The following is a 26,424-nucleotide window of genomic DNA, read 5'->3' as shown; positions in this document are numbered from 1 at the left end:
AGAGGCTTTTCCCAGGGCTGAAATGGCTAACACGAGGGGGCATAGTTTTAAGGTGCTTGGAAGTAGGTACAAGGGGGATGTCAGAGGTAGGATTTTCACACAGAGAGTGGTGAGTGTGTGGAATGCACTGCCAACAACTGTGGTAGAGGTGGTTACAATAGGGTCTTTTAGGAGACTCTTTAATTAGTACATGGAGCTTGGAAAAATAGAGGGCAATGAGTGGGGAAATTCTAGGCAGTCTGTAGAGTAGGTTAATGGTTGACACAACATTGTGGGCCAAAGGGCTTGTAATGTGCTGTAGATTTCTATGTTCTATCAGCCATGTGCCTATATAAGATTGTCATAAATGCCCTGAAAGTATGTCTTTACCACTACCCCAGCAGAACATTCCATGCACCCAGGGCTCTGTGTAAACAACTTTTCATAAGATATAGGAGCAGAATTAGGCCATTTGACCCATCGAGTCTGCTCCGACATTTCATCATGACCCCATTTTCCTCTCAGCACCAGTCTCCTGCCTTCTCCCCATATTCCTTCAATCACACCCCCTCCCCCATCAACCTGTTACCTCTGCCTTAAATATACATAAAGACTTGGTTTCCACAGCTGCCTGTGGCAAAGAATTCCACTGTTTTGCCATGCTCTGGCTAAAGAAATTTCTCCTCATCTCTGTTCTAAAAGGATGTCCCTCTATTCTGAGGCTGTGTCCTCTCGTCTTAGACTCTCCCACCATAGAAAACATCTTCTCCACAGCCATTCAACCATGGCCTTCAACCATTTGATTGGTTTTAACAAGGTCACCCCTGATTCTTCTGAATTCTAGTGAATACAGGCCCAGAGCCATCAAATACTCCTCACATGACAAGCCATTCATTCCTGGAATCATTTTTGTAAATCTCCTTTGAATCCTCTCCAGTTTCAGCACATCCTTTCTAAGATAAGGGGTCATAATCTGCTCACAATACTCCAAGTGAGGCCTCACCAGTGCTTTATAAAGTTTCAACATTACATCCTCACTTTTATATTCTAGTCCTCTTGAAAGCTATCATTTCATTTGCTTTCCTCACCTCAGACTCAACCTGCAAATTAACCTTCAGGCAATCCTGTACAAGGACTCCCAAGTCCCTTTGCATGTCAGTTTTTTTGTATTTTTTCTCCATTCAGAAAATAATCAACCCTTTCATTTTTTCTACCAAAGTGCATGACCATACACTTCCCAATACTGTACTCCATCTGCCATTTATTTGCCCATTCTCCTAATCTAAGTCCTTCTATAGTCTCTCTACTTCCTCAAAGCTACCTGCCCCTCCATCTATCTTCATATCATCTGCAAACTTTTCAACAAATAAATCAATTCCATCACCCAAATCTTTGACATATAATGTAAAAAGAATTGGTCCCAACACAGACCCCTGGTGAACACCACTAGTCACTGGCAACTAACAAGAAAAGGCTCCCTTTATTCCCATTCTTGGTCTCCTTTCAATCAGCCACTGCTTTATCCATGCTAGAATCTTTCCTGTAATACCATGGGCTCATAGCTTGTTAAGCAGCCTTCTGAAAATTCAAGTATATATCTACCGATTCTTCTTTGTCTATCATGCTTGTTACTTCTTCAAAGAATTCCAGCAGATTTGTCAGGCAAGATTTTCCCTTAAGGAAACCATGATGACTACAGCCTATTTTATCATGTGCCTCCAAGTACCCTGATACCTCATTCTTAATAATCATCTCCAACATCTTCCCAACCACTGAGGTCAGACCAACTGGCCTATAGTTTCCTTTCTTCTGCCTCTCTCCCTTCTTGAAGAGTGGAGTGACATTTGCAATTTTTCAGTCTTCCAAAATCATTCCAGAATCCAGTGATTCTTGAAAGATCATTACGAACACCTCCACAATCTCTTCAGCCACCTCTTTCAGAACCCTATTATTTAACCCCGGTAGACTATTATTTAAATGGGGAAAGAATTCAAAGTTCTGAGATGCAACGGGACTTGGAAGTCCTCGTACAGGATATCCTTAAAGTTAACTTCCAGGTTGAGTCGGTAGTGAAGAAGGCGAATGCAATGTTGGCATTCATTTCTAGAGGAATAGAGTATAGGAGCAGGGATGTGATGTTGAGGCTCTATAAGGCGCTGGTGAGACCTCACTTGGAGTACCGTGGGCAGTTTTGGTCTCCTTATTTAAGAAAGGATGTGCTGACGTTGGAGAGGGTACAGAGAAGATTCACTAGAATGATTCCGGGAATGAGAGAGTTAACATATGAGGAACATTTGTCCGCTCTTGGACTGTATTCCTTGGAGTTTAGAAGAATGAGGGGAGACCTCATAGAAACATTTTGAATGTTGAAAGGCATGGACAGAGTGGATGTGGCAAAGTTGTTTCCCATGATGGGGGAGTCTAGTACGAGAGGGCATGACTTAAGGATTGAAGGGTGCCCATTCGGAACAGAAATGTGAAGAAATTATTTTAGTCAGAGGGTGGTGAATCTATGGAATTTGTTGCCACGGGCAGCAGTGGAAGCCAAGTCATTGGGTGTATTTAAGGCAGAGATTGATGGGTATCTGAGTAGCCAGGGCATCAAAGGTTATGGTGAGAAGGCAGGGGAGTGGGACTAAATGGGAGAATGGATCACTTCATGATAAAATGGTGGAGCAGGCTCAATGGGCCAAATGGCCGACTTCTGCTCCTTTGTCTTATGGTCTTATGGTGTACACCATCTGGTCCAGGTGACTTATCCACCTTCAGACCTTTTAGTTTCCCAAGAACCTTCTCTCTAGTTATGGTAACTTTACACACTTCATGTCCCCTGAGACCTGGAACTTCCACCATACTGCTAGCGTCTTCCACAATGAAGCTGTCGCAAAATACTTATTCAGTTCATCTGCGATTTCATTATCCCCCATTACTACCTCTCCAACATGGTATTAAGACAACTGTGCGGCTACAAAGAGCAAGTATGAGACCATTAGACTCTATAATGAGTCAATCTATAGCCAGGGAAGTGATGACCCCTCCTGTTAGGCTGTTTGAGATAATTTATTTTTAATTCTTTCTTATTTTTTTTTCTAATATTTGTATGTCCACTGTAATTTCCTTTGGGATCAATAAAGTATGTATCTATCTATCTATTCCAGCTGTCCGATATCCACTCTAACCTCTCTCTTACACTTTATGTATCTGATGAAACTTTTGGTATCCTCTTTAATATTATTGGCTAGTATACTTTCGTATTTCACCTTTACCTTAATGATTTTTTATTTGTATTCTGTTGATTTTTTAAAAGCTTCTGAATCCTCTAACTTCCCACTATTTTTTGCTCTATTATATACCATCTCTTTGGCTTTTATGTTGACTTTGACTTCTCTTGTTCACCACGGTTGCATCGTCATTCCTTTATAATACTTCTTCCTCTTTGGGATGTATATATCCTGTGCCTTCCAAGTTGCTTCCAGAAATTCCAGCTGTTGGTGCTCTGCGGTCATCCCTGTCAATGTTCTTTTCCAATTAATTCTGGCCAACTCCTCTCTCATGTCTCTGTAATTCCCTTTACTCCACTGTAATGCTGATACATCTGACTTAAGCATCCCCTTCTCAAATTTCACAGTGAGTTGTCATATTATGATCACTGGCTCCTAAAGGTTCATTTACATTAAGCTCTGTAATCAATTCTGGTTCATTGCACAACACCCAATCCAAAATAGCTGATCCTCCAGTAGGCGCATAGAAACACAGAAGACCTACAGCACAATTTTGTGCCAAACATGTACTTACTTTAGAAATTACCAGGCTTACCCATAGCCTCTATTTTTCTGAGCTCCATGTACCTATCCAGGAGTCTCTTAAAAGACCCTATCGAACCCACCTCCACCACCATCGCCAGCAGCCCATTCCACACCCTCACCACTCTCTGCATAAAAAACTTACCCCTGACATCTACTTCCAAGCACCTTAAACCTGTGCCCTCTCATGTTAGCCCTGGGAAAAAGCCTCTGACTATCCAGCCTCTGATATACCTAATGCCTCTCATCATCTTACACACCTCTATCAGGTCACCTCTCATCCTCCGTCACTCCAAGGAGAAAAGGCTCAACCACAAGCTGCTCTAAAAGCCCATCTCGTAGGCACTCTAGAAATACCCCTCCTGGAATCTTACACCAACCTGATTTTCCTAATCTACATGCATTTTTCTCTCAGAAAAATAGAGGGCTATGGGTAACCCTAGGTAATTTCTCAGGTAAGGACATGTTCAGCACAGCTTTGTGGGCCGAAGGGCCTGTATTGTGCTGTAGGTTTTCTATGTTTCTATATTGAAATCCCTCATGATTATTGTAACATTGCCCTTTTGGCGTGTATTTTCTATCTCCTGTTGTAATATGTAGACCACATCCTTACTACTGTTTGGGGGTCTCTATCCAACCCTCATCAGGGTCTTTTTACCTTTGCAGTTCCTTAGCTCTATCTACAATGATTCAACATCTTCCGACCCTGTCACCTCTTTCTAATGATTTGATTTCATTTTTTTTTACCAACAGAGCAATACCGCCCCCTCTGCCTTCCTGCCTGTCCTTTAGATACAATGTGTATCCTTGGACATTAAGCTCCTAGCTATAAACTTCTTTCAGCCATGATTCAGTGATGCCAACATCATACCTGCCAATCTGCAGCTGTACTGCAAGTTCATCTACCTTAATCCATATACTGCATGCATTCGGATACAATTCCTTCAGTCCTGTATTCACCCCTTTCGATTTTGTCCACCTTTATCATTGCAATTCATCCTGTTGACTGCAATTTTGCCCTATCAACGGCCTCTCCTCACTACAGATTGCCTCTGTTTGCAAACCAGCTACCTCATCTTCAGCACTATTATCCACCTTTTCTGTGATACTTCTTAAATTGAAATATACACAGCTCCGGACACTAGTCGCACCATGCTCAGCCTTAATTCTTGACTAAGTCTGAAGTCTTACCAACATCTCCCTCCACTAACTGTTCTGGCACTCTGATTCCCATCCCCTGCAACTCTAGTTTAAATCCGACCAAGCAGCATTAACAAAGCTTCCTGCTAGGATATTAGTCCCCCTCCAGTTCAGGTGCAAATTGTCCCCTTGTACAGGTCCCAACTTCCCAAGAAGAGAGCCCAGTAATCCAAAAATCTTATGCTCTCCCTCCTGAGCCATCTAACCTGTTCCCAACATATCGATGTAGTTATAAAGAAGGCAAGACAGTGGCTACACTTTATTAAGAGTTTGAAGAGGTTTGGAATGTCAACAAATACACTCAAAATCTTCTATAGATGTACCGTGGAGAGTATTCTGACAGGCTGCATCACTGTCTGGTACGGAGGGGCTACTGCACAGGACCGAAAGAAGCTGCAGAAGGTTGTAAATCTAGTCAGCTCCATCTTGGGTACTAGCCTACAAAGTACTCAGGGCATCTTCAGGGAGCAGTGACTCAGAAAGACAGTGTCCATTGTTAAGGACCTCCAGCACTCAGGGCATGTCCTTTTCTCACTGTTACCATCAGGTAGGAGGTACAGAAGCCTGAAGGCACACACTCAGCGATTCAGGAACAGCTTCTTCCCCTCTGCCATCCGATTCCTAAATGGACATTGAACCCTTGGACACTACCTCAATTTTTTTTAAATATACAGTATTTCTGATCTTTGCACGTTTTTAATCTATTTAATATATGTATACTGTAATTGATTTACTTGCTAATATATTATTATTTTTATTTTATTTATTATTATTTTCTTTTTTTTCTCTGTTAGATTAAGTATTGCATTGAACTGCTGCTGCTAAGTTAACAATTTTCACATCACATGCCGGTGATAATAAACCTGATTCTGATGTGTTAAACTGTATAATCTTCTGAGTTCAGGCCTCACTAGCACTTGGCATGGGTAGCAATCCTGAGATCACAACCCTGGAGGTCCTGCCCTTTAACTTAGCACCTAACACTGAATTCCCTTTGCAGAACCTCATCACTTGCTCTACCCATGTTATTGGTACCTGCTTGGACCATGACCTCTGGCTGTTCACCCTCCCACTTAAGAATGCAGAGGACTGGATTCGAGATGTTCCTGACCCTGGCGCCCAGGAGACAACATAACATCCGGGAATCTCATTCTCGCTCACAGAACCTTCTGTCCGTTCCCCGAACTAATGAATCTCCTCTCACTGCAGTGTGCCTCTTCTGCCCCTGTCCCTTCTGACTAACGGAGTTAGACTGAGTGCCAGAGGCTCGACCACTGTTAGTTTCCTCTGTTAAGTCATTTCCCCCTCCAACGGCATCCAAAGTGACAATACCTGTTGCTGAGGGGGATGGCCATGGGTACTCTGTACTGGCTCCTTAACCCCTTTCCCCTTCTTGACTGTCACCCTGTTTCCTGTGTCCTGCACCTTGGGTGTAACTACCTCTCTACATGTCTGATCTATCACCCCCTCAGCCTCCTGAATAATCCGGAATTCATCCAGTTTCAGCTCCAACTCCTTAACACAGAATGTTAGAAGCTGCAGTTGGATGCACTTCTTGCAGTTGTAGTCTTCAGGGACACTGGAGATCTCCCTTCCCACATTCCGCAGGAGGAGCATTTACTCTCCAGCCTGGCATCTCTACTGTCCCAGCTCAGCAGATATAAAGAAGAGAATGAAAAAACTTGAGCTTTTCTTTCCTTTGCTTTCTCTGACTGAAGCCTCGAGATCACTACTCTGATTATGTCCGCTCAGACGACTGCTGCTCTGTTTGCCCCGCCTTCCTTTAACTTGCTGTTACTAATCAATCCCAGACACCGACTGACTGCTGGTCAAAGCTCTATTAGGTTGCTGCAACTTGCTCCTGTGTTTTATCCTCGGGTTATGGAACTTATTGAAGTCCCCCCTCCCACCTCCAAAACTTCCAGCGCTGGTCAAAGCTCTATCTACAGAGGTTTCTGATATACCTGTGATCAGTTCCTGTACTTTCCTCCAGTCACCTTAAAATAATGCCTCCTCATGTTAGCCATATCTGTCCAGGCAAAAGGAGCTGGTTGTCCACTCGATCAATGCCTCTATCGTCACCTGTTATGGACCGCCACTCCAAAGAGAAAAGCCCTAGTTTGCCCAACCTATCCTCATAAGACATGTTCTCTGACCCGGGCAGCATGCTGGTAAACCTCCTCTCCTGGAGCGAGCAGTGGATATGGGTGTCTCTCTGCTGACAGCAGTCTCAGACAGTCCCTGCACCCTATCAGACCCAGATTCTGGTCTCAGTGATGCCACCTTCAGTGTCTTGGTCTGCTCTCTGTACCCAGGCAGATGAATTTGTCATTGAGGCTGTAAGTCTGAAGAAGGTGATGAGGGTGAGGATTGGACACGACGGTAGAGGTGGGAGCTGCGGCTGGTTCCTTGACAAGGTGGTCGTGAAGGAAGAAGGTGCTCCCGAGTCGCAAGCTGTGGAATTCCCCTGTTACAGGTGGTTCTTCTTCACAGACCATTACTGTGAATCGGGCCGTGTGTACGTGGCTGTACGGGGTGGGAGGTGTCTGTGAACACGTGTGTGTGTGTGTGTGTGTGTGTGTGTGTGTGTGTGTGTGTGTTGTGTGTCTGTATGTGTGAGTGTGTTGTGTGTGTGTGTTGCATGTCTGTGTGTGTGTGTGAGTGTGTTGTGTGTCTGTACATTTGTGTGTCTGTGTGTGTGTGTGTGTCTGTGTGTGTGTTTCTATTTCTGTGTGTGTGTGTGTGTTGTTTCTATTTCTCTGAGTGTGTATGTCTGTGTGTGTTGAGAGTTGGGTGACGGAAAGAGTAAACAGTGAGATGAGAATGTTCATTGATCCCCAGGTGGCTGGACAAGAGCGAAGACGATGGGCAGATTGTCCGTGAACTCGTTCCATATGGAGATGCACAGATGCTGAAAAGTAAGAATGGATTTTTCTGAACTTTACAAAATTGAGAAAGGCAAATCTATAATGAAAAGGCATGATCATTAGAGCATGGAGCCGAGATTTGACGGAGCAGTGAGATTTTAAGACGCTATCTTTCTCAAAGGATAATGCCACCTGAGTGGGGAATTTTTGTTTAATAAACATGTCCTTTTCAGATGCTGGTCCCCAGAAGAGAAGATTGTAAAGAAAGTTTTTGGTATATTGACCTCATAAATCAGCATATTGAGTACAGGACTTGGGATGCTATGTTGAAGATGTACAAGGCTCTAGTGAGGCCTAATTTGGAGTACTGTGTGCAGTTCTGACCACCTACCAAACCTATTGATAGGATTGAAAGAGTAGAGATAAAATTTACGATAATGCCGGGGAGAAAAGAGCTTTAACCAGTGGCCAATCCAGACATCAGGATGGGACTTCGCTCAGATCACCCAAAGACAGCAGCAGGTCAGCACAGCAAAGAAGAGCTTTGACCAGCAGCCATTCGGTGTTTGAGTAGCAAGAAGAAACTAAAGGAAGGCAGGGGCGGGTACAGCAGCCATCGTCTGAGTGGACAGAGTCGGAGTGGTGATCTTGAGGCTTCAACTCTTTGAGGCTTCACTCAGGGAAAGCAAAGGAAAGAAAAGCTGAAATTTTTTTCATTCTCTTTATGTCTGCTCGGCTAGGACAATAGGAGTGACTGGCAGGATAGTGAAATGCTTCTCTTGCAGGATGTGGGAAGGGAGGGAGGCCTCTAGTGTCCCTGATGACTACAGTCAGTCAGGAGGTTTCTTCAGATACATGAAGTGTGAAAGAGAGGTGGTGGGAGTGGATATCAGACTGCTGAAAACACTGCAGCACATCAGGGAGGGGAATTCTCTGTTTCAGGAGGTAGTCACATTCATGAGATTAGCTGCCTTAAATTCGGTCTGTGGTCAGGGACAAGAGGGTGTGACTGCAAGTGAGGCGGGTAGTGGGATCCAAGAGACAGTGCTGGAGCAGCGTCAGCCCCTGCGTTTGTCCAACAGGTCTGAGATTCTCATTCCCTGTGCGGATGAGAGTGGGGGCCATATGAAGGATAGACAACCTAACTGTAGCACCGTAGCCCAGGGAGCCATTCAAGAGGGGGGAAAGAAGGGAAATGTAGTGGTAATTGGGGATCGTATAGTCAGGGGAATAGACAGAATTCTCTGTCGCAATGATAGAGTGTCCCGAAGGCTGTGTTGCCTGCCTGGTGCCCGGGTTGGGGACAACTCATCTGACCTGCAGAGGAATTTACAGTGGAAGGGGAAAGATCCAGTTGTTGTGGTCCATGTGGGTACCAATGACATGGGTAGAACGAGGAAAGAAGTTCTGCTGAGAGAATTTGAGCAGCGAGGGGCTAAATTAAAAAGCAGAAACAAAAAGGTCGTAATCTCTGGATTACTACCTGAGCCACGTGCAAATTGGCGTAGGGTCAAGAAGATTAGAGAGTTAAATGCATGGCTGAAGGATTGGGGTGGGAGAAGTGAGTTTGAATGGATGGGAAATTGTTACCAATATTGGGGAAGGAGGGAGCTGTTCTATTAGGACAGGCTCCACCTGAACCATGTTGGGACCTGGATTCTAACGAATCACATAACTGGGGCTGTGGATAGGGCTTTAATAGTAGGGGGGCGGGTGGGTTCAACAGATTGCAGAAGTATGGATAAAGTAAAAAAGAGAAGTGTGGATAAAGATAAAGTAAAAGAAAAAGATTAAAAAAGGGATGGAATGCATCCCAGGGCACTGAAAGAAATGGCAGAAGTTACAGCAGAGGTTTTGGTGATAATTTACCAAAATTTTCTGGCCTCTGAGCAAGTCCTGGCTGATTGGAAGATGGCAAGTGTCATGCCACTGTTCAAAGAAGGATGTGGACAAAAGGCAAGTAACTGTAGGCAAGTCAGTTTAACATCTGTAGTTGAGGAAAATGCTTGAAGCTATCATTAAAGAAGAAATAACGAGGCATCTGGAAAAAAATGATCCATCAGGCAGACGCAGCATGGATTCAGCAAAGGCTGGTCCTGTATGACAAACTTACTGGAGTTCTTTGAGGATTTACCAAGTGCAGTGGGTAGAGGGGAGCAGATGGACGTTATTTCCTTGGATTTCCAGAAGGCGTTCGATAAGATGGTACATAAAAGACTTATCCATAAGATAAGGATGCATAGAGTTGGGAGTGATATATTGGCTTGGATAGAGGATTGGTTAACTAATAGAAAGCAGAGAGTTGGGATTCATGGGTGTTACTCTGTTTAGCTATCAGTGGAGAGCAGTGCACCACAGGAATTGGTGCTGGGCCCACAACAGCTCACGATGTACATTAACAATTTGGAAGAGGGGACTAAATGTAGTGTATCTAAGCTTGCTGATGATACTAAATTGAGTGGAAAAGCAAATTGTGCAGAAGATACGGAGAGTCTGCAGAGAGATATAGATAGGTTAAGTGAGTGGGCAAGGGTCTGGCAGATGGAGTGCAATGTTAGTTAATGCGAGGTTATCTACTTTAGAAGGAAAAATGGAAGATCAGATTATTATTTAAGTGGTAAAAAATTGCAGCATGCTGCTGTGCAGAAGGACTTGAGAGTGCTTGTGCATGAATCACAAAAGGTTGGTTTGCAGGTGTAGCAGGCTATCAAGAAGGCAAATGGAATGTTGGCCTTCATCACTAGAGTGATTGAATTCAAGAGCAGGGAGGTTATGCTGCAACTGTACAGGGTACTGGTGAGGCCACACCTGGAGTACTGTGTGCAGTTCTGGTCTCCATACTTGAGGAAGGATATACTGGCTTTGGAGGCAGTGCAGAGGAGGTTCACCAGGTTGATTCCAGAGATGGGAGGGTTAGACTATGAGGAGAGATTGAGTCGCCTGGGATTCAGAAGAATTAGAGGAGATCTTATAGTAACATACAAAATTATGAAAGGGATGGATAAGATAGAAGCAGGAAAGTTGTTTCCACTGGTAGTTGAGACTAGGACGAGGGCCTAATTCTGCTCCTCAATCTTATGGTCTTATTTGTAGTTTCTAAGTTCAGATGAAGGGAATCATTGCCATTTGGTCTTTATCCAGCTTTGAGCTGGTGCCAGGAGTCTAGCAAGCACTTGGCCATGAGACAGGCGGTGTCACAGACAGTCTCTGGTCTCCTGTGAACCTGCATATTGTCCTTCTGTTAGTCTCCAGCTCTCGTCAACATTTCAGATATCTGCTACCATGTCATGGTGAAGACTGGGAATGTGTCCGGAGCCAGCAGTGATTCCAAAGTTTTCATCAAGCTGTACGGAGAGAAGGGAGACACCAGCAAACAGCCCCTCGTCACCTCTGACAACGACCTGGGAAATTACTTTGAACAGGGACAGGTGGACGTTTTCATCATAGACACAATGGACATTGGAACAGTAAGTACATCCTTCTGGTGAACCATTGTCCAACGTATTCCATACGCTGAAGTTATCCATTGCCAACAAACCATATTCAGTAATTTAGACAGCAACCCCTCCACCATGATTATCCTCAACACTCATTCCCCACATGGTTGTGTCCTCGGCCCCCTCCAGAATCTGGCCAGAGTGGTGTCTGTACAGGAAGCTGTTCTCAATCCATCTGTTAGTTTGCAGCTGATACACCGTAGTGGGCTGTATCTCAGATAATGACGAATCGGAGTACAGGAAGGAGATAGAGAGCCTACTGACATGGTGTCATGGCAACAACCTTTTCCCTCAGTGTCAACAAAACAAAAGAGCTGCCCATTAACTTCCGGAAGGGGGTGGTGCACACACTCCTGTCTACATCAACGACGTTCAGGTTGATAGCTTCACGTTCAGTGAGCATCACCAATAGTCTGTTCCTTTTATGTCATGGCCAAAAAAGCTCACCAATGCTTCCACTTCCTGAGGAAGCTAAAGAAATTTGGCAACCTCAGAAGAAGTTTGAAGAAGGCCCAAATCCTGAGAACTTTCTACAGGGGCACAATTGAGAGCATCCTGACTGGCTGCATCACTGCCTGGTATGAGAACTGTACCTCCCTCAATTGCGGGACTCTGCAGAGAGTGGTGCGGACAGCTCTGCGTGTGACCACGAGAAACCGCAGAGTTGTCAACGCAACTCAGGTCATTGTAGAAACAGCATGTCCCCTAGGGATTCTGTCCAGACTTCCCATCATCATCATCAGGTTCCGTGTCCAGTTTGAGCTTTGACTGCCATGGCCCACACACTTCTGTTTTGGGTCAATTGGATCAATTCATTGGTATTCCTTTCCAGTTCTCTGGCTGCTGTCTCCATCATCATTTATCTTTGTCCTCCTCTTGCTTTCTTCCCTTCAATCTTTCCCATAATTACTGTGCATTCTAACTCCTCTTTCCTAATCACATGTCCAATAAAGTTACGTTGCCTTTTCATGATCTCATACATTATTTCTCTTTTTGTTTTTGCTCTGTTCATGACATCCTCGTTAGATAAATCGGTAGGGTGTGTAGCTGTGTTAGGTGGCACAGCTCAAAGCTAGGAAGGCCCAGTTCCATGCTGTATGTCTAAATAAACATTTGAATGATTCCCTAGTACAGTAAGATGGACATCTTCATAATCTAGCTTGTCATCATCTTACGTTGTATTGTCTACCTGAACTGTACTTTGTCTGTAGCTGTAACAATTGTTCTTGTCTTACCCTGTTCTGCCTCAATGCACTGTGTAATGATCTGATCTGTATGATGGGTATACAAAAGAATCTGCTCACTCACTCTTGGTACCTCTGACAATAATACACTAACCCCAAGTTATATTCATGATTTCTGTTTATGTCCTGACAAGCGGTCTCAGTCTGAAACGTTGGCTGTTTATTCATTTCCATAGATGCTGCCTGACCTGCTGAGTTCATCCAGCATTTTGTGTGTTGCTCTGGATTTCCAGCATCTGCAGAATCTCCTGTGTTTGTGCTCATAACCTTCAGATTCTTTTGCCTGAAGTAACTCAATGAAAACTCCAGGAAACTGTTAGCTCTATCAATGTACAAGGACTCCCTACTTTCCTTTCTGCTAGTTCAGCCTGAAGACAGTGGTGTGGTGGACGCACTTTGTGTCCTGCTGGACCAGTTGCTGAACTTCGAGCCAACAAGCACACACACAAGCGATTCTTCTAATGAATCGCTTCTAAATCTAGAGCAACACACACAAAACACTGGAGGAATCAGGAGGCCAGGCAGGATTCATGGAGGGGAATAAACAGTCAGTGTTTCAGGCCTAGATAACAAGTGTAGGGAACAACAGGAATTCTGCAGATGCTGGAAATTCAAGCAACACACATCAAAGTTGCTGGTGAACGCAGCAGGCCAGGCAGCATCTCTAGGAAGAGGTACAGTCGACGTTTCAGGCCGAGACCCTTCGTCAAGACTAACTGAAGGAAGAGTGAGTAAGAGATTTGAAAGTTGGAGGGGGAGGGGGAGATCCAAAATGCCCTACAAAGGGAACCTTGGTTTTCAAGAGATATTGAGGACCTGGTTCAGCAGGTATAAGCAGGTAGGAACAAATGGGGTGCTTATGGACTGTAAGAAATACAAAAGAACATTTAAGAAAGAAAGCAGGAGGGCTAAAAGAAGGCGTGAAGTTGCTCAACCAGACAAGGTGAAGGAGAATGCTAAGGGATTCTACAGATATGGTAAGAGGAAAAGAATTGTTAAGTAAAAAACTGGTCCTCTAGAAGATCAGAATGGTAATTCATGTGTGGAGTCAAAACAGATGGGGGAGGTTTTAGATTAATTCTTTGCATCTGTATTTACTCGGAAGATGGATACAGAGTCTATAGAAGTGAGGCAAAGTGGCATCAACTTCATGGACCCTGTACAGATTGTAGAGGAGGAGGTGTTTGCTATCCTAAGGCAAATCAGGGTGGATAAATCCCCAGGGCCTGACAAGGTGTTCCCTCAGACCATACGGGACGTAACTGGAGAAACTGCTGGAGCCCTAGCAGAGATATTTAAATCTCCGGAGAGGTACCAGAGGATTGGAGGATGGCAAATGTTGTTCCGCTGTTTAAAAAAAGACTCTAAGCAGAAACCGGGAAGTTATAGCAACACACACAAAATGCAGGCCAGGCAGCATCTATGGAAAAGAGTACGGTTGATGTTTCGGGCCCAGACCCTTCATTCGGACTAGAAAAACAAGATGAGAGGTTATAGCAAGAATGTGGGGCGAGGGGAGGAAGGTGATAGGAGAACTGGGAGAGGCGGAGAGGTGAAGGAAGGGGGTGGGAAGTGACAAAAGAGACAAAGGGCTGGAGAAGGGGGAGCTTGACAGGAGAGGGTCGAAGACCATGGGGGGGGTGGGAAGCACCAGAGGGAGGTAGTGGGCAGGTAAGGTGAGAGAGGGGAATGGGAATAGAAATGCTGAGGGGAGGAGGGAATTGCTGAAAGTTCATGCCATCAGGTTGGAGGCTACCCAGATGGATAAGATGCTGCTTCTCCAACCTGAAAGTGGCCTCATTGTGACAGTAGAGGAGGCCATGGATTGACATGTCAGAATGGAAATGGGAAGTGGAATTCAAATGGTGGCCACTGGGAGATTCCACTTTTTCTGGCAGACAGAGCATAGATGCTCAGTGAAGCGGTCTCCCAATCTACGTTGGGTCTCATCGGTACACAGGAGGCCACACCAGGAGCACCGAACACATGACCCCAACAGGTGAAGTGTCGTCTCACCTGCAGGACTGTTTGGGGCCACAAATGGTAGTGAGGGAGGAGGTGTAGGGGCAGGTGTACCACTTGTTCTGCTTGCAAGGATAAGTGCCAGGAGGGAGATCAGTGGGGAGCGACGAATGGACGAGGGAGTCGCATAGGCAGTGGTCCCTGTGGAAAGCATAAAGTGGGGGAGGGAGGGAAAGATGTGCTTGGTGGTGGTATCCCATTGGAGATGGCAGAAGTAACAGGTGTGGCTACTGGGGTGGTAGGTGAGGACAAGGGAAACCCTATCCCTGGTGAGGTGGCAGGAGGATGGGGTGAGGGCAGATGTGCGTGAAGTGGAAAAGATGAGGGTGAGGGCAGCTTTAGTGGTGGAGGAAGGAAAACCCATTTCTTGGAAGAAGGAGAACATCTCATTAATTTTGGAATGAAAGGTCTCATCCTGAGAGCAGATTGGCTTTGTGAGAGTAGAGGGTTGCCTCTCTGACTGGAGGCCTGTGACTAGTGGTGTGCCACAGGGATCAGTGCTGGGTCTGATGTTGTTTGTCATCTATGTCAATGATCTGGATGATAATGTGGTTAACTGGATCAGCAAATTTGCTGATGTCACCAAGAGTGGACAGTGAGGAAGGTGATCGTGGCCTGCAGAGGGGTCTGCATCAGCTGGAAAAATGGTCTGAAAAATGGCAGATGGAACTTAATGCAGACAACTGTGCAGTTTTGCAAACAACAGGAATTCTGCAGATGCTGGAAATTCAAGCAACACACATCGAAGTTGCTGGTGAACGCAGCAGGCCAGGCAGCATCTCTAGGAAGAGGTGCAGTCGACGTTTCAGGCCGAGACCCTTCGTCAGGACTAACTGAAGGAAGAGTGAGTAAGGGATTTGAAAGTTGGAGGGGGAGGGGAAGACCAAAATGATAGGAGAAGACAGGAGGGGGAGGGATGGAGCCAAGAGCTGGACAGGTGATAGGCAAAAGGGGATACGAGAGGATCATGGGACAGGAGGTCCGGGAAGAAAGACAAGGAGGGATGGGGGGGACCCAGAGGATGGGCAAGAGGTATATTCAGAGGGACAGAGGGAGAAAAAGGAGAGTGAGAGAAAGAATGTGTGCATAAAAATAAGTAACAGATGGGGTACGAGGGGGAGGTGGGGCCTAGCAGAAGTTATGTTCATGAGAAGTCGATGTTCATGCCATCAGGTTGGAGGCTACCCAGACGGAATATAAGGTGTTGTTCCTCCAACCTGATTGTGGCTTCATCTTTACAGTAGAGGAGGCCGTGGATAGACATGTCAGAATGGGAATGGGATGTGGAATTAAAATGTGTGGCCACTGGGAGATCCTGCTTTCTCTGGCGGACAGAGCGTAGATGTTCAGCAAAGCGGTCTCCCAGTCTGCGTCGGGTCTAGCCAATATATAAAAGTCCCTTACTCACTCTTCCTTCAGTTAGTCCTGACGAAGGGTCTCGGCCTGAAACGTCGACTGCACCTCTTCCTACAGATGCTGCCTGGCCTGCTGCGTTCACCAGCAACTTTGATGTGCAGTTTTGCACTTCAGTAGGACCAACCAAGGTAGGTCTTACACAGTGAACCATAGAATACTGAGGAGTGTGGTAGTACAAAGGGATCTGGGAATACAGATCCATAATTCATTGAAAGTGCTGTCACGGGTAGTTAGGGTCATAAAGAAACCTTTTGGCACACTGGCTTTCATAAATCAATGTATTGAGTACAGGAGATGGAATGTTGTTTCGAAGTTGTATAAGACATTGGTGAGGCCTAATTTGGAGGTGTTTGCAGTTTTGGTCACCTACCCACAGGAAAGATATATAAAAGGTTGAAATAGCACAGAGCAAATTCACAAGGGTGTAACCAGGTCTGAAGGACCTGAGTTATAAGGAAAGGTTGAGTAGGTGAGGACTGTATTCTTTAGAAGGTGGAAGACCGAGAGGAGGGATATAGATGGGATAGATTTTTTCACTGAGGTTGGGAGGAACTACAACCAGAGGTCATAGTTTATGGGTGAAAGGGTGAGAGTTTTAGCCCATAAGACCATAAGATATAGGAGCAGAATTGGGCCATTTGGCCCATCGAGTCTGCTCTGCCATTTCAACATGGCTGATCCAAGGGTCCTCTCAGTCCCTATCATTTCCTGCCTTTTTCCTATACCCCTTCATGTCCTGACCAATCCAGAATATTTCAACCTCTGCCTTAAATATACATAAAGACTTGGCCTCCACGGCGGCCTGTGGCAAAGAATTCCACAGATTCACCACTCTCTGGCTAAAGAAATTCCTCCTCATCGCCATTCCAAAAAGGATGCTTCTCTATTCTAAGGCTGTGTCTGCTGGTCCTAGCTCTTCCACCATAGGAAACATCCTCTCCACATCCACTCTATCAATTCCTTTCACCATTCAATAGGTTTCCATGAGGTCATCCCTCATTCTTCTGAATTCTAGTGAATACAAACCCAGAGCCATCAAACACTCTTCATGTGACGAGCCATTCAATCCTGGAATCATTTTCATGAATCTCTTTTGAACCCTCTCCAGTTTCAGCACATCCCTTCTAAGATAGGGGGCCCGAACCTGCTCTCAATACTCCAAGTGAGGCCTCACCAGTACTTTATAAAGTTTCAACATTACATCCTTGCTTTTATATTCTAGTCCTCTTGAAATTAATGCTTACATTGCATTTGCCTTCCTCACCACAGACTCAACCTGCAAATTAATCTTTAGGGAATCCTGCACAAGTCACATTGTGCCTCAGTTTTTTTTGTATTTTCTCTCTATTTAGAAAATAGTCAAACCTTACATTTCTCCTACCAAAGTGCATGACCATTCATTTCCCAAAACCATATTCCATTTGCCACTTCTTTGCCCATTCTTCTAATCTGTCTAAGTCCTTCTGTAGTCTCTCTTCTTCCTCAAAATTACCTGCCCCATCTTCATATCATCAGCAAACTGTGCAACAAAGCCATCAATTCCATCATCCAAATGATTGACATATAACGTAAACAGAATTGATGCCATCACAGACCCCTGTGGAACACCACTAGTCACCGGCAGCCAGTCAGAAAAGGCTCCCTTTATTCCCACTCTTTGCCTCCTGTCAATCAGTCCTGACGAAGGGTCTCGGCCTGAAACGTCGACTGTACCTCTTCCTAGAGATGCTGCCTGGCCTGCTGCATTCACCAGCAACTTTGATGTGTGTTGCTTGAATTTCCAGCATCTGCAGAATTCCTGTTGTTTGCGTTTTTAAAAGCCACTGCTTTATCCATGCTAGAATCTTTCCTGCAATGCTATGGGCTCATAGCTTGCTTAGCAGCCTCATGTGTGGCAACTTGTCAAAGGCCTTTTGAAAATCCAAATACATAACATCAACTGATTCTCCTTTGTCTATCCTGCTTCTTGTTATTTCTTCAAAGAATTGCAACAGATTTGTAAGCAAAGATTTTCCCTCGAGGAAACCATGTTACAGCCTATTTTATCATGTGCCTCCAAGTACCCTGAGACCTCATCCTTAATAATCGGCTCCAACATCTTCTCTACCACTGCGGTCAGACCAACTGGCCTATAGTTTTCTTTCTTCTGCATCTCTCCCTTTTTGAAGAGTGGAGTGACATTTACAATTTTCCAGTCTTCCAGAACCATTCCAGAATCTAGTGATTCTCGAAAGATCATTACTAATGCCTCCACAATCTCTTTAGCCACTTCTTTCAGAACTCTGGGGTGTACACCATCTGGTCCAGGTGACATCGACCTGCAGACCTTTCGGTTTCCCAAGAGCCTTCTCTCTGGTTATGGTAACTTAACACACTTCATGCCCCACACCTGGAATTTCCACCATCTTCCTTGTGTCTTCCACAGTGAAAACTGATACAAAGCAATTCATCCACTGTTTTGTTGTCCTCCATTGCTACCTCTCCAGCATCGTTTCCCAGCAGTCCGAAATCCACTCTTGGCTCTCTTTTACACTTTATGTATCTGAAGAAACTTTTGGTAGCCTCTTTAATATTATTGGCTAGCTTACTTTCGTATTGCATCTTTACCTTTGCAAACCCCTAACGAAGTAGAGATGCTACCGTGTCTACTTCGTTATTGCCCTTGTGTGCTGAGCCCAGAACAGGTCCTCTGAAATAATAACACTGAGGAATTTAAAGTAGCTGACCCTCTCCACCTCTGATCCCCCAGTGAAGACTGTCTCTTGGATCTCTGGTGTCCCTCTCCCGAAGTCTGCAGTCAGTTCCCTGGTCTAGCTGACATTGAGTTAGAGGTTATTGTTCTGGTACCATTTATCACCACCATTGATTTGGCCTCTGACAGTGCTGTCGTCAGTAAATTTGAATATGACATTGGAACTGTGTTTAGCCACATGGTTATAAGTGTAAAGTGAGTAGAGCAGGGGACTAAGCAGCCTTGTGCTAATGGAGATTGTGGGGGAGATGTTGTTGCCAATCTGAACTGACTGGGGTCCACAAGTGAGGAAATTGAGGATCTAATTACACAGGAAGCTCCAAGGTCTTGGAGCTTATTGATTAGTTTTGAGACGATGGTGGTATTGAATGGTGAGCTGCAGTCGATAAAGAGCATCCTGATGTAACACCTTTGCTGTCCAGTTGAGTGAAGAGCCAGGGAGGTGGCAATGTGGAGGCGTTTGTTGTCTTGGGGCAAATTAGGGTGGATAAACCCCTGTGGCCTGACAATGTCTTCCCTCAAGCCCTGCAGGAAGCTAGTGCAGAAATTGCCGGGGACTGAGTAAAGATATTTAAAACATCCTTCACCATGTGAGGTGCCAAATGATTGGGGGACATCTAATATTGTTCTGTTGTTTAAGAAAGACTCGAAGAATTAGCCAGGAAATTATAGTCCAGTGAGCCTGACATCAGTAGTGGGAAAGTTATTGGAAGGTATTCTGAAAACTGGATATACAGTATAAGTACTTGGATAGACTGGGACTGATTAGGGAAAGGGCTTTATGCATGGTAGGTCATGTCTAACCAAACTTATAGAGTTTTTCAAGGAAGTTAGCGGGAAAGTTGATGAAGTCAAGGCAGTGGATGCTGTCTACATGGTTTGAAGCAAGGCATTTGACAAGATCTCACATGGGATGCCGGTCAAAAAAGTTCCATCGCTTGGCATTGAAGATGAATTAGTAAATTGGAATAGACCCTGGCTTTGCAGGAGAAGCCAGAGAGAGGTATTAGAGCATTGCCCCTCTGACTGGAGGCCTGTGACTAGTGGATTGTCACGAGGATCAGCACTGGGTCTGTTTGTTGTTTGTCATCTACATCAATGATCTGGATGATAAGGTGGTTAACTGGATCAGCAAATTTGCTGATGACAAGAAGATTGGAGGTGTAGTGGACAGCAAGGAAGATGAGCAAAGACTTGCTGTGAGATCTGCACCAGCTGGAAAAATGACAGAAGGAATTTAATGCAGACAGACGTGAGGTCTTGCACTTTGGGAGGACCAACCAGGATGCCATCTCTCTGGCCCTACATTCCTCAGAACACCTGGAGAATAAAGACGCATACGTAAGTCTCCTTTTCATTGACTACAGCTCTGCCTTTAATACCATCATTCCAAATAAACTGATTCCTAAGCTCCGGAACCTGGGCCTTAGCACTCAGATCTGCAGCTGGATCTTCAACTTCCTCACAGACAGGACCCAGGCTGTAAAAATAGGGGACAAGCTCTCCTCTACAATCACTCTGCGCACCGCTGCCCCACAAGGCTGTGTACGCAGCCCCCTGCTGTACTCACTGTACACCCATGATTGTGTAGCCAAGTTTCCATCGAACTCAATATATAAGTTTGCTGATGACACAACAATTGTAGGTCGTATCTCGGGTAATGATGAGTTTGAGTACAGAGAGGAAATTAAGAACCTGGTGGCATGGTGTGAAGACAATAACCTATCCCTCAATGTCAGCAAGACAAAGGAATTGGCTGTTGACCTCAGAAGGAGTAGCGGACCGCACGACCCAATTTACATCGGTGGTGTGCAAGTGGAACAAGTGAAAAGCTTTAAGTTCCTCGGGGTCAGTATCACAAATGACCTGACTTGGTCCAACCATGCAAAGTCCACTGCCAAGAAGGCCCACCAGTGCCTTTACTTCCTGAAAAAACTGAAGAAATTTGGCCTGTCCCCTAAACCCTCACTAATTTTTATAGATGCACCGTAGAAAGCATTCTTCTAGGGTGCATCACAACCTGGTATGGAAATTGTCCTGTCCAAGACCGGAAGAAGCTGCAGAAGATCATGAACACAGCGCAGCACATCACACAAACCAATCTTCCGTCCGTGGACTCACTTTACACTGCACGCTGTCGGAGCAGTGCTGCCAGGATAATCAAGGACACGACCCACCCAGCCAACAGACTTTTCGACCCTCTTCCCTGCGGGAGAAGGTTCAGGAGCTTGAAGACTCATACGGCCGGATTTGGGAACAGCTTCTTTCCAACTGTGATAAGACTGCTGAACGGATCCTGACCCGGATCTGGGCCGTAACCTCCAAATATCCGGACCTGCCTCTCGGTTTTTTTGCACTACCTTACTTCCCATTTTCCTATTTTCTATTTATGATGTATAATTTAAATTTTTAATATTTACTAATTTTAACTATTTTTAATATTTAATATTTGTAACCAGGGAGTGTGAAACACAGAATCAAATATCGCTGTGATGATTGTACATTCTAGTACCAATTGTTTGGTGACAATAAAGTATAAAGTATAGTTCTTACACAGTGAATGGTAGGGCAATGCGGAGTGTGGTAGAACAGAGCGATCTGGGAATACATGTCCATAATTCCTTGAAAGTGGCATCACAGATAGATAGGGTCGTAAAGAAAGCTTGTGGCATTTTCCCCTTCATAAATCAATGTATTGAGTACAGGAGTTGGGATGTTATGTTGAAATTGCATAAAATGTTGGTGAAGCCTAATTTGGAGTATTGTGTGTAGTTTTGGTCACCTACCTACAAGAAAGATGTAAATAAAATTGAAAGAGTACAGAGAAAATTTTACAAGGGTGTTGCCAGGACTTGAGACCTGAGTTATAGAGAAAGACTGAATAGGTTCGGACCTTATTCCCTAGAATGTAGAAGATTAAGGAGAGAATTGATTTGAGGTATACCGAATTATGAGGAATATGGATAGGGTAAACGCAAGCAGGCTTTTTCCACTGTGTTTGGGTGAGACTACAACTAGAGTTCATGAGTTAAAGGTGAAATGTTTAAAGGGAACATGAGGGGAATTTCTTCACTTAGTGGTGAGAGTGTGGAATGAGCTGCTGGCACAAGTGGTGGATGCCAGTTCAATGTCAACATTTAAGAGAGGTTTGGATAGGTACAGGGATGGGAGGGGTATGGAGGGATATGGTCCCGGTGGACAGAAGGGCCTGTTTCTCTGTTGTTTTTCCTCTCTCCCTCTTCCTCTTTCTCTCTCCTTAACTTACGGCACATATTATGGTCACCCAGTAACCAAACTTCAGCCTTTATACCTTTGGGTTTGAGCCTGTGTAGAAATGTTTCCAAAACTGATGCTGACTCCTCGTGTCCACAGCTAAAGCGTCTGCTAATTGGACATGATAATGCAGGACTACGAGCTGGCTGGTTCCTGGACAACGTTCGGATTAAGGTTCCGGCCCACGGAAAGGAATACATGTTCCCGGCTCACCGGTGGCTCTGCAAGGACGAAGCAGATGGCAAGACGGAGATCGAGATATACCCCAGTGAGATCACGGAGATTGAAAAATGTAAGCAAGCACACCAGCATAAGATTTAAATTGAGGATGCTCCTCTCCTCTGAGTTTGCTGCAAGAAGGTATTCCTCCATCCTTGCTCTTTAGTTGTTTGTTTATTTATTTATTGAGATACAGTGTGAAACAGGCCCTTCGAGCCCCACCACCCAGCCGCCCCCGCTTTGACCCCAGTTTAATCACAGGACAATTTACAATGACCTATTAACTTACTAACCAGAATGTCAGTGTGGACATGTTGGAGGATTACAAATACCTGGGGATATGAATTGACAATAAACTGGACTGGTCAAAGAACACTGAGGCTGTCTACAAGAAGGGTCAGAGCCGTCTCTATTTCCTGAGGAGACTGAGGTCCTTTAACATCTGCCGGACGATGCTGAGGATGTTCTACGAGTCTGTGGTGGCCAGTGCGATCATGTTTGCTGTTGTATGCTGGGGTAGCAGACACCAACAGAATCAACAAACTCATTCGTAAGGCCAGTGATGTTGTGGGGATGGAACTGGACTCTCTGACGGTGGTGTCTGAAAAGAGTGCTGTCCAAGTTGCGTGCCATCTTGGTCAATGTCTCCCATCCACTACATAATGTACTGGGTGGATACAGGGGTACATTCAGCCAGAGACTCATTCCACCGAGATGCAACACAGAGCATTATAGGAAGTTATTCCTGCCTGTGGCCATCAAACTTTACAACTCCTCCCTTGGAGGGTCAGACACCCTGATCCAATAGGCTGGTCCTGGACTTATTTCATAATTTACTGGCATAATTTACATATTACTATTTAATTATTTATGGTGCAACTGTAACAAAAACCAAGTTCCTCCAGGATCAATAAAGTATGACTATGACTAGGGACTGAAGGGTAAATTGGAGACCCAGAGGAAACCAAACATTCCACAGGGAGGACATACAGACTCTTTACAGACGATGTCAGAATTCAACTCTGAACTCTGACGCCTTGAGCTGTACTAACATCGTGCTGACTGAGCTGCTCAAGGTGTGTCTGTGATCACTGAGAGCGGCTTGACTTAAGCCCCTGAAATCCTCTCGTTCCCACAGTGCGAATCAAACAAACTGCTCACTTCATACCCAAAACCTCAGTCTTTCTCAGCTTCCCATTTAACATCACACTGACACAGGACAAGATAGCTCATGGTTCAGCATGGTTTCCGGAAGAGAAAATCTTGCCTGACGAACCTGTTGGAATTCTTTGAGGAGATTACAAGTAGGATGGATAAAGGGGATGCAGTGGATGTTGTATATTTGGACTTTCAGAAGGCCTTTGACAAGATGCCACACATAAGGCTGCTTACCAAGTTAAGAGCCCATGGTATTACAGGAAAGTTACTGACATAGTTAGAGCATTGGCTGATTGATAGGAAGTAGCAAGTGGGAATAAAATGTTCCTTGTCTGGTTGGCCGCCAGTGACTAGTGGTGTTCCACGGGGTTGGTGTTGGGACCACTTCTTTTTATACTGTACATACATGATTTAGATTATGGAATAGGTGGCTTTGTTGCCAAGTTTGCAGATGATATGAAGATTGGTAGAGGGGCAGGTAGTGTTGAGGAAACAGGTAGGATGCAGAAGGACTTAGACAGATTAGGAGAATGGGCAAGAATGTGGCAAATGAAATATAATGTTCAAAAATGCATGACCATGCACTTTGGTTGTAGAAATAAATGTGCAGACTATTTTCTAAATGGGGAGAATATCCAAAAATCTGAGATGCAGAGGGACTTGGGACTTGGTTAACTTGCAGGTTGAGTCGGTGGTGAGGAAGGCAAGTGCAATGTTAGCATTCATTTCAAGAGGTCTAGAATACAAGAGCAGGGATGTGATGCTGAGGCTTTATAAGGCACTGGTGAGGCCTCACCTTGAGTATTGTGAACAGTTTTGGTCTCCTTATCTAAGAAAAGATGTGCTGGCATTGGGGAGAGTTCAGAGGAGGTTCACAAGGATGATTCTGGGAATGAAAGGGTTATTATACGAAATGGAGTACTTAGAGTACTTGTTCATCAGTCTCTGAAGGTGAATGAGCAAGTGCAGCAGGCAGTGAAGAAGGCTAATGGAATGTTGGCCTTTATTACAAAGGGAATTGAGTACAAGAGCAAGGAAATCCTTTTGCATTTGTACAGGGCCCTGGTGAGACCACACCTGGAGTATTGTGTGCAGTTTTGGTCTCCAGGGTTAAGGAAGGACATCCTGGCTGTGGAGGAGGTGCAGCGTAGGTTCACTAGGTTAATTCCTGGGATGTCCGGACTGTCTTACGCAGAGAGGTTAGAGAGACTGGGCTTGTACACGCTGGATTTAAGGAGATTGAGGGGGGATCTGATTGAGACATATAAGATTATTAAGGGATTGGACAAGATAGAGGCAGGAAATATGTTCCAGATGCTGGGAGAGTCCAGTACCAGAGGGCATGGTTTAAGAATAAGGGGTAGGTCATTTAGGACAGAGTTGAGGGGGAACTTCTTCTTCCAGAGATTTGTGGAGGTGTGGAACGCGTTGCCTCAGAAGGCAGTGGAGGCCAATTCTCTGGATGCTTTCAAGAAGGAGCTAGATAGGTATCTTATGGATAGGGGAATCAAGGGTTATGGGGACAAGGCAGGAACCGGGTATTGATAGTAGGTGATCAGCCATGATCTCAGAATGGTGGTGCAGGCTCGAAGGGCTGAATGGTCTACCTCTGCACCTATTGTCTATTGTCTATTGTCTAAATGTTTGATGGTTCTGGGTCTGTACTCGCTGGAATTTAGAAGGATGAGGGGGGATCTCATGGAAACCTTTGAAATGTTGAAAGGCCTAGACAGATTAGATGTGGAAAGGATGTTTCCCATGGTGGGGCAGTCTAGGACAAGAGGGCACAGCCTCAGGATAGAGGGGTGTCCATTTAAAACAGAGATGCAGTGAAATTTCTTTAGCCAGAGAGTGGTGAATTTGTGGAATTTATCACCATAGGCAACTATGGAGGCCAGGTCATTGGGTGTATTTAAGGCTGAGCTCGATAGATTCTTGATTGGCCACAGCATCAAAGGTTATGTGGGGAAGGCTGGAGAGTGGAACTGAGGATGGGATAAAAGGATCAGCCATGATTGAATGGCAGAGCAGACTTGATGGGCCAAATGGCCTAATTCTGCTCCTGTGTCTTATTGTATTGTGGTCACAATAAATTCAGAGTTAGAACTTAGAACATGGAGCAGTACACACAGGAACAGGTCCTTTGGCCCACATTGTTGTGCTGAACCAATTACATTAACAATCAAATTGCCTCTAAACTAATCTCTTCTACCTACACAATATTCATATCCTTGTATTTTTCTCACATTCATCTGCCAACCTAAACATCCCTCAAAAGTCTCTCATGTATCTGCCCCCACCACCACCCCAGGCAGCACATTCCAGTCACCCACCATTCTGTGTAAAAAAAACTTGCCCCTCACATCTCCTTTGCACTTTCCCCTTCTCACCTTAAATGCATGCCCTCTGGTATTAGAAATTTCAACCCTGGGAAACAGATACTGCCTGTCTACTCTGTCTACGCCTCTCATAATCTTATAAACCTCTATCAGATCTCCCCTCAGCTTCTGCCGCTCCGGAGAAAACAAATCAAGTTTGTCCAGCCTCTCGTTATAGCACATGCCCTCTCATCCAGGCAGCATTCCTGATGAACCTCTTCTGCACTCTCTCCAAAACCTCATGGGGCAACCAGAACTGTATGCAGTGCAGATTTTTCTGTGTTTTTGTGCTGTAAGGGAATCTGAGGAAAGTGCTGGAGTAGGAACACAAGTAGGTTTACCCTACATGAAGACATGGCTGCTCTGCACTCTGTGTCCCACCTCGGTGTGGACCTTTAGTGTATTTAACTTCAATTGCTTGTGTTTCTGGCCAGTGATAAACTACGAAGTGGAGGTGTGCACGGGGGATGTCACTGGAGCCGGTACTGATGCTAAAGTCTTCATCCAGATGTACGGAAAACTCGGGAAGACTGAATTAATCCGCCTCCACAGTCGCTCAGACAATTTTGTCCGAGGAGAAACAGAAGTGTTTAAGGTAGGCTTGGAAACAGGGAGA

At 45.0% G+C, this 26,424-nt stretch overlaps 1 protein-coding gene across 1 annotated transcript in view; it reads left to right on the top strand.

The window, feature by feature from the left end:
• Positions 1 to 26,424, top strand: part of LOC140194870 (lipoxygenase homology domain-containing protein 1-like) — a 351,891-nt gene that overhangs the window by 185,363 nt on the left and 140,104 nt on the right. The window contains exons 20-24 of the mRNA XM_072252157.1: positions 7,298 to 7,458; positions 7,824 to 7,900; positions 11,120 to 11,316; positions 22,153 to 22,345; positions 26,243 to 26,403. Of these exons, the coding sequence (XP_072108258.1) occupies positions 7,298 to 7,458; positions 7,824 to 7,900; positions 11,120 to 11,316; positions 22,153 to 22,345; positions 26,243 to 26,403 (789 nt within the window). The remainder of the gene's footprint in view (positions 1 to 7,297; positions 7,459 to 7,823; positions 7,901 to 11,119; positions 11,317 to 22,152; positions 22,346 to 26,242; positions 26,404 to 26,424) is intronic.

This window comes from Mobula birostris, chromosome 3, assembly GCF_030028105.1.
Source record: "Mobula birostris isolate sMobBir1 chromosome 3, sMobBir1.hap1, whole genome shotgun sequence".
Taxonomy (NCBI): domain Eukaryota; kingdom Metazoa; phylum Chordata; class Chondrichthyes; order Myliobatiformes; family Myliobatidae; genus Mobula; species Mobula birostris.
This window is presented reverse-complemented; position numbering and strand designations above follow the sequence as displayed.